At 35.5% G+C, this 7,899-nt stretch overlaps 1 protein-coding gene across 10 annotated transcripts; it reads right to left on the bottom strand.

The window, feature by feature from the left end:
• Window positions 1–3,897: 3,897 nt before the first annotated feature.
• On the bottom strand, window positions 3,898–7,648 carry LOC147569080 (uncharacterized). Of its 10 annotated transcripts, XR_015231178.1 has the most exons (7): window positions 7,529–7,648; window positions 7,394–7,434; window positions 6,284–6,372; window positions 6,081–6,133; window positions 5,931–6,007; window positions 4,768–4,859; window positions 3,898–4,118 (listed from the first exon to the last, which is right to left on the bottom strand). XR_015231178.1 is itself a non-coding variant. In XM_086655539.1 (4 exons), exons 1-4 carry the CDS (start codon window positions 7,450–7,452, stop codon window positions 4,050–4,052), a joined length of 309 nt encoding a protein of 102 aa, XP_086511665.1. In that variant the 5' UTR covers window positions 7,453–7,575; the 3' UTR covers window positions 3,898–4,049. The 10 variants fall into 10 exon arrangements, 1 of the variants encoding a protein (XP_086511665.1); XR_015231173.1 differs by lacking the exon at window positions 6,081–6,133 and having other exon boundaries at window positions 5,931–6,015; window positions 6,284–6,443; XR_015231174.1 differs by lacking the exon at window positions 6,081–6,133 and having other exon boundaries at window positions 6,284–6,443.
• Window positions 7,649–7,899: the final 251 nt, after the last annotated feature.

Genomic DNA, 7,899 nt, shown 5'->3' with positions numbered 1-7,899 from the left:
TTCTGATATTTTTGGTGCTTCTGGTTCAAGTTTATTTGCAGCCTTATCAGTCAGTCATGATCCTAGAGGATTTCGTACCGCAAGTAAGTCGGCACATTGGCAACTAGCGATGGAAGAAGAAATGGCAGCTCTAAAACGTCAACAAACTTGGTCCTTAGTCCCGTTTCACCCTTCTATGAATGTAGTCGGTTCTAACTGGATTTATCGCACCAAGCTTAAACTGGATGGGACTGTTAACAGATATAAAGCTCGACTTGTTGCTCAGGGATTTAGGCAACAACCGGGATTAGATTTTGATGAGACTTTTAGTCTGGTAGTTAAACCAACCACTATTCGTATCATATTATCTATCGTTGTTTCTCGGGGTTGGTCTATTTGTCAGTTAGATGTAAAAAATGTCTTTTTACATGGTGATTTGCGTGAGGAAGTGTATATGGCTCAGCCACCGGGATTCATTAACTCGTCCCATCCAACATAAGTTTGTCATCGTCATAAAGCCTTATATGGTCTTAAACAAGCGCCTCGGGCGTGGTACGAGCGTTTCAGCAATTTTTTACTCGGTATGGGTTTTCATATTACTAAGTCGGATACGTCCTTATTTTCTCTGTCTATTAAAGATTGTATGGTTTACCTCTTGCTCTATGTTGATGACATAATACTCATTGGTGCTACATCATCACTCACGGAATCAATTATTTACTCTCTTTCTGTTGAATTTGATATGAAGAATTTGGGCTCTCTTCACTATTTTCTCGGCATTGAAGCTACGTCAAGCAAAGATGGTATGCTACTTACTCAATCAAAATACGCTTTGGATATTTTAAAGATTCTCAATATGGAAGGTGTCAAACCAGCTACCACGCCGATGTTGTGTGGGTCTCACTTAACACGTGAAGGTACTCCTTTCTCCGACCCCACACTATATGCAAGATTGTTGGCTCTTTACAATATCTCACATTGACTCGTCCAGATCTAGCTTTTGTTGTTAATGTTGCATGTCAGTTCATGCATTCTCCTACTACAGATCATTATCAAGCCGTTAAGCGTATTTTACGGTACATTAAGGGCACAATACATATAGGTCTTCAGTTTTATTCGGCTTCTCCTACAAATTCCTTGATTGCGTATTCTGATGTGGACTGGGCTGGTTGCCCCGATACACGACGTTCTACAACTGGTTTCTCCATTTTTCTTGGGTTGAATTTGATAACTTGGAGTGCTCGCAAGCAGCTAACGGTTTCTCGGTCTAGTACTGAAACAGAGTACCGAGCTCTAGCAACTACTACTGCTGATATTACTTGGATTACCTATATTTTGCAAGAGCTTGGAGTTACTCTTACTTCACCTGTTCGAATTTGTTGTGATAACAAGTGCAATACTTATGACTGCTAATCCGGTATTTCATGGTCGGTCGAAGCATATTGCTCTTGATTATCACTTTGTGCGTGAGAAGGTCGCCGCCGGAGAGGTTAAAATCCAGTTTGTCTTCTCATGATCAACTTGCGGACATTCTAACCAAAAGCTTATCTCACTTTCGATTTTTAGAGTTGTGTCCCAAATTGAATCTTCGGATTTCTCCGTCGTCCAATTTGCGGGAGGGTGACAGAGGATATGAGTTGGAAAATCACAAAACTCACCATACTTTGATATTGACAGAGGATATGAGTTGGAAAAGATATTACCTATATTTCTCCCCTTATTTTGTACAAATTTGTTTTGTAAACTTTATGCATATATATAGAAGATGAGGATAATGGTTCACCTCACCCAAAACCTAATTATTCTTATGCACCACAAAAATAGCACCAGGACAGAATTGGTGTACGATAGATTTATATTAAATTAAAGTTAGTTGCTTCTAATGGAGTACCAACAGTATAGTAGTAAGGTGTTGTTATGTATTATTTATTCAGAAGCCCCTCATTTATCTGATTTGATTTCCATTTTATCATATGACTCTGTCTTTGGTGCTTAATTTTTTAGGGTTTCCATTTAAAGTGTGAGTCTTCCTTCTTAGTGTTCATTCTAGGGACTAGGGTTTGTTGTTCTTCTTATTATGGAATGGTTGTAGTACTACTAGTGTGTTTCATTTCATGTAATCTGCTTTCGGCTAATAGTTTACTCTTTTTGAGAAAAGGATGAGCACCTGTTCTTCTAGGGTTTGTGTTTGCTCTTACTTATAATGGAATGGTAACAGTAATGATAGTGTTTCATTTAATGCAGTCTTTGTTTTTAGCTATTTTTTATGCTCTTTTTGGAAAAATGAGCATCTGCTCTTCTCCTTGTTATTTTTTTTGCTTTCTATCATAACTATGTTAAAATTTGAAACCACCAAGGGGAGAGACAGAAACTGAGTAAGAGATACAGACAGAGAAGGAGATGGAGTTTGTACTTGAGACAAAAGATATTAGAGAGAGAGAGAGACTATGAGAGAGAGAGAGAGACTATGAGGGAGAGAGAGACTATGAGGGAGAGAGAGAGACTATGAGAGAGAGAGAGAGAGAGAGTCTGAGACAATTTGAGAGAGTGAATAAAAGATGATAATTTTTTTTTTATAAATATGTGACTTCTTGTATATTATTATCAAAATAGCACAATTTCTTTTTTTGTTAAGGAAAAAAAGTACAATTGAGTATTCATTCGTAATATATACAACTGTGATAGGGCTTTCAACAAAAAAAGACTCATATGGACCCCTAGTTTTGTGGTCGAAGTGTGAATATTCAAAAGTGTTATGAGTCAGCAAGTCATCTCTAGTGATAAACAACAGTGGTATTACAATAACTTGCTCCCTCATACTACATCATGAATTAAACAATGATCTAATGCATTGTGTGGTGAAACAAGCAAACTGCACAAGTGCAAGCATGTAGCGTGGGCATATTCGGTGTTTTAGTGGCGCATTTTACACGTGCATATCGTTGCTAGGAGTGTATGAGCCTTTATTTTTTCATACCAAAGTCATTCAGACTTACAAGATTAAATCTAAATCTGAATGTTGGGATTTGACGGTCGTAATCGGATGATCCTAGTAAAATCTTAGGAGGTAGGTTAAAATTTAGATTCACAAATCTATAGGATTTAGAATCCGTAGATTTGAAGTTGCCAAATAAACGGACAAGTCGAGATTCCTACCAAATTCTACTTCTAAAAGAAGTCCTTAATTGTAGAATTGTAAACCAATTCGTATTAGTATGAAAACCGAGCGGATTCGAGTGAGGAAGATAGAGTCAGAGAGTTTGAATTACTCGGTTTGTTTTGTATTCATTTCATATGTGTTTATATAGAGATTACATTTAGGGTTACATTAAAGATATACATGATGTAAACAAACTCTATCTAATATCCTAACTAATCTTGTACATGAAATCCTAGATTTGGCTTGGCCGGGTGTGACTGTTGCCGAGTCCATAAAGTCCGAGTGAGTGCCCTTAATATTAATTACTTTCCATCGTCCTAACACATCCTAAATAGATAAATAATTTAAAAATGCAATTAAATATAGGTGAGTCCTCACAAAGAACACCAACACACTAATGGTGAGGCCCATTTAATACATCAAAACACCAACAAAATATAGGTGGGTCCTGTCCACCACCTGGTGCAGCGCTAGGATATCCCTCTTAAGCAGGGACAGAGGCGTGTAAGGGTCCGGAGCAACCCTGGTCCTCCTGTCCTTTCACCTTCCTTCACTGTTTTTATAAAATTACTAGCGTATAGCCCGTGCCTCCGGCACGGTAAAAATAAGTGAACTTGACGAAATTATTATCAATAGAATTTTGAATTAATTGTAAAGAATTAAGACTAATCTAAAACAAACACAAAATGATATAATGTAGAATCAACGATAACAAAAGAGAGCTAAAAATTACCAAAAAAAGTTCAAAGACATGATCCTTTAGAAATAAATGCATCTCTTACAATCTTCATTTTCCTGTGTTCAACAATTCATGGTACAAAACTAAGAAAGTTCTTGTCCAATAGTGAAATGATAGAAAATTTAAATCTATCTACTCAAGCATGAATTTGTTATTATGTTAAAGATATTGTCAAGAAAGTGAATCACATGTTTCCTCCATGTTAGTTACAATGGAAATTCCTCCTGCACTACACATGACCTGTAAGAAAAAGTGAATCTTTAAATTCTTCAAAAAATAAAATCAAATTTAGCAACTTATGCACATAAATGTTAGTGAATCTTTGTGTGTGCAAATGCTTATACCACCAAATGAAAGATCGGGACCCAAACCCCAAATCCTATCTTTCTTCTTTCTAACACTTCAAACATCCAATAAGATATTGCTTGGTCAATAAACAATTACAGAAACGGAAAAACCAAAACTCCTTAAATTCCAACTTGATAGATACTCCCTTTAAATTTCCATGAACCTAAGGTCATCTCAAATGATTCAGAGATAACTTCAAAATGGAATTGACATAAAAAATTTATATTTAAGCAAATGAAATCGTAACTTTGCAACATTAAATCCAAATGACCATGAATGCACTAAACACAACAAAACACACCCATGAATATAATAGATGGAGCGCCATTGCACTTAGGAGGGGCACTCGCCTAAGATCTACCCACGGTAACAAACAACAAAAAATAAAACATGGGAAAACATAATAAGGTTATGCTCATACACTTCAAGTTTGGAAAATAATCAAACAAATAAAAATAAGTATAATATATGTCCATCAATGAGTTATGAACAAGCAAAATCAAGATGAGAAACAACTAATAATAAGAATCATAAGACTTACCTCTAATGAATTACATGAAATATATGTGAGAGGAAAAAAATGAAGGCACTCGCGTTCAGGGAAAAGAAACACCATATATGAGATTGTGGTACCTTCATTAGAAAAGAAGAAAAAAATATTATTATGCTTTTAATTTGGAATAAGAGTGAAAGTGAAAAGAATTAATTGTCAAGTAAATATGAATACAATCATGGAAAATCATTTATAATTTTGTGTAATGGGTTTCATTAATAAACAGTCCATAACCTGTTAACGATGGATCATCTTATTAATTGTACATAAAGATGGAAATCAAAGAGATATTTTCACTCATAGTTGAACATCAAAATTCATAATGGTAAGTTCCAGGAAAGTCAAACTCCTTGTAACTAAGACACCCCAATGACACGAAACCTACATTAACAACTGATGGAACGGGCAAGGGAGAGGGAGGGAAAGAGGGCAAAAGAGATTTCGCTGACAATAATATCAACATATATTCAACAGAATGCTTAGATTAAACAAATTTGAAACGTCCGATAGATTGAAATCGTTCCATAATGAAAACAATGCCAACAACCACAATTTATCTACATATAGAAACAACATGAAGTATACTATGAGGCAGTAAAAGCACAAAGGTTAACCCAAAATATACTTCTATTGGATCCAAATGGTATCTATCTTCCATCCTTGAGCATGTTTCATTAGTTTTGTCTGCCCTCCATATTGATTTAGGATACCAAATAGTAAGATACTCATTGGGCAACACCAATTAGGTAAGCTCTGGTCATTCAAATATCATAAGGTAACCCATTTGTGATATGCAATTCTAAAACTTGTCTTGAGGCATAACATACAAATACCTTTGGTAAAGTAATTACATCAATCTGACACATGAAGTTGAGATCACTAAATACCATAAAATGTAGGATGTCTGTTAAATGGAAACTACCAAAAACATATTTTCAAGAGTAAATGAGGTTTAGTCTGAGCCATGGGGCTCCATTGGAGTTCTAAATGATCTTCTATTTCCACATCGTTAAATTCATGAACCTTATCAACATGCCAACTATCTTTTAGAAAGTCTAAATATAATCTAACCCTATAAATTTTCCACTCTTCAAACATCAATTTTTTTTATAAGATTTAGCTCAAAACATAAGAAAATAACACAAAATTACCTCCCTTTAATGATTAAATAAATTTCATCTCCTCCGCTAACATCATACTCCCCAAAATCTATTTTCAGCATTGTAAACTAAAAAACTGTAAGTAACAAAATTAAGAAGATTAAAAATATGAAATATAAGTAAAATCTCAAATTGGACAACTTCTTGAACTTGGTAGCTTTGTAGCGGAGGAATGTGAGGAAAACACTCTACTTCTACCAACAATAAAAAATAATATTTGTTACAAGAGATAATATAGGGGATTTGTACACGCAAAATTGAATGTATAGAGGGAAAAACTATTTAAGAAACAAAAGATTCAAATAACTACAAAGAATTAGTTCAACATATTAAACACTCCTTACCAGAATTTGAAGTTTCAATCTCCAATCGGCAAGTGAAATGCATAGCCGAGACTATGGTGTCAATGCCTTCTATGTGATCCCTCCAAAACCTTTATCATAATGATTTCACCTTTATATACATACGGCATGTCTTACATGATATGTATGAGATAAGTTCTATCTGTACAATGTCACGCGAAAGTGGTTCGATCAAGTTCATCTTAAACTTAAACCCATCTATGCGTTATGAAATATTTTGGAAGAAATAATCTCCGACACTTGATTTTTTGAAATCATATTTTATAAACTGTTCAAGACATATTCATTAATGGAAATCTAAAACTTGGAATCGGGACTGCACTAAATATTTCGGAGACAGGGATTAGTGCTCGAAGGACATGGTATCAACTACCTTTGAAAAATTACATAAGAAACACCATCTCTTTAGTTGATAACTTGATTCTATGACATATTAACTTGATGAATTAAGGATGTTTAGCGGGACTACTGTACCTGCAGGAAGTTAACATCTGCCTTAAATTTACCAACTTAAACGAATCGTAGGGAAGACCTCTACAGGATTTCTTATCACACCAAACAAAAAAGAAACTGAGTTGTCGTGCAAAAGTGAATCTTTGTGAAGATAAAGTGGAATTCATTTTCGATGTATCTAGTACAACTATAGTTCGATTCATGTGACCACTTCCATGATATCAAGTACTGTAAAGACTTCAATCCCACTCTTTTCTAGTAAAGCCATGGCTAACGAAGAGAAGACAACATTAGGTACTCATCTAAATTGAAAGTGGCCTACAAGATTGGGCGGGATGTGTAGATAGTTGGACAAAAACTTAAAGAGGTACAATTTAGATGTTATGCTTCATTTGACAAAGAATAGCAAATTCACAACACCTCAAACAAAACTTAATGGTTATGCTTCATTTGACAAAATGTAAACATTCACAAGACCTCATTTCACATGTTATCTATAAGACATTTCATCAAACACCTCATCAGCAGAACTCATGTTTCACTGAGAACGACCAAAATTCAGAAGCAGAAACATATTCATAGAAGTCAAAAGAAAATTGGAACTACGAAATAAAAAAATTCAGAGAACACAATACTAACCTTGCCGACTGAATTCTCAAACGACTGAAGCAAATAATTTTCTGCACCAGAGAATTCATAGCTTTGATGGAGGGAAGTAGGAAATACAAAAATTCAGAGAAGACACAAATTGATTTAGAAGAACAATACAATAACCTTTTCGGCGTCCACTGATTTCCCAAACGAAGGAAGCAAAAAAAAATTTGAAGCAGACAATCTTCATCTTAATAGACTGAAGTGCGAAGAGAGATGTCCCTGAGAAGATATGTGTCTGTCGGTAGAAGAGATGCGGCTTTAGGCATAGAAGAGATGTTTCTCTGGGGCCCGGGTGATCTGAGTGGTTGAATCAGAAGGTTGGGATTAGCGCTGATGTGGGACGGAGGGCTGGATTTATCCAGGAGTTTGTCCCAGTCAGCACCCATCCACCTATTTTATTATATAGATTTAATCACTCAACATTCAAGTTTTAGTGGCCCCTAGTAATCCAGCCTAGGGGTGGGAATCGGGACGGGCGGGTCGGGTGCGGG

This window comes from Eschscholzia californica, unplaced genomic scaffold (assembly GCF_041429995.1).
Source record: "Eschscholzia californica isolate CP2 unplaced genomic scaffold, dmEscCali1.0.p SCAF_1, whole genome shotgun sequence".
Taxonomy (NCBI): Eukaryota; Viridiplantae; Streptophyta; class Magnoliopsida; order Ranunculales; family Papaveraceae; genus Eschscholzia; species Eschscholzia californica.
Note: the sequence above shows the minus strand (reverse complement) of the source record. Positions and strands in the feature narration are given on the sequence as shown.

Excerpts from the sequence above, each read along its gene's own strand:
- LOC147569080 (XM_086655539.1), bottom strand. The coding sequence starts at position 7,452 with ATGAATTCTCTGGTGCAGAAAATTATTTGCTTCAGTCGTTTGAGAATT. Across the intron at positions 6,373-7,393 it reads TTGAGAATTCAGTCGGCAAG|GTTTTGGAGGGATCACATAG; the intron begins GTTAGTATTGTG and ends ATTATGATAAAG. Across the intron at positions 4,119-4,767 it reads TTTCATGTAATTCATTAGAG|GTCATGTGTAGTGCAGGAGG; the intron begins GTAAGTCTTATG and ends TTTTTCTTACAG.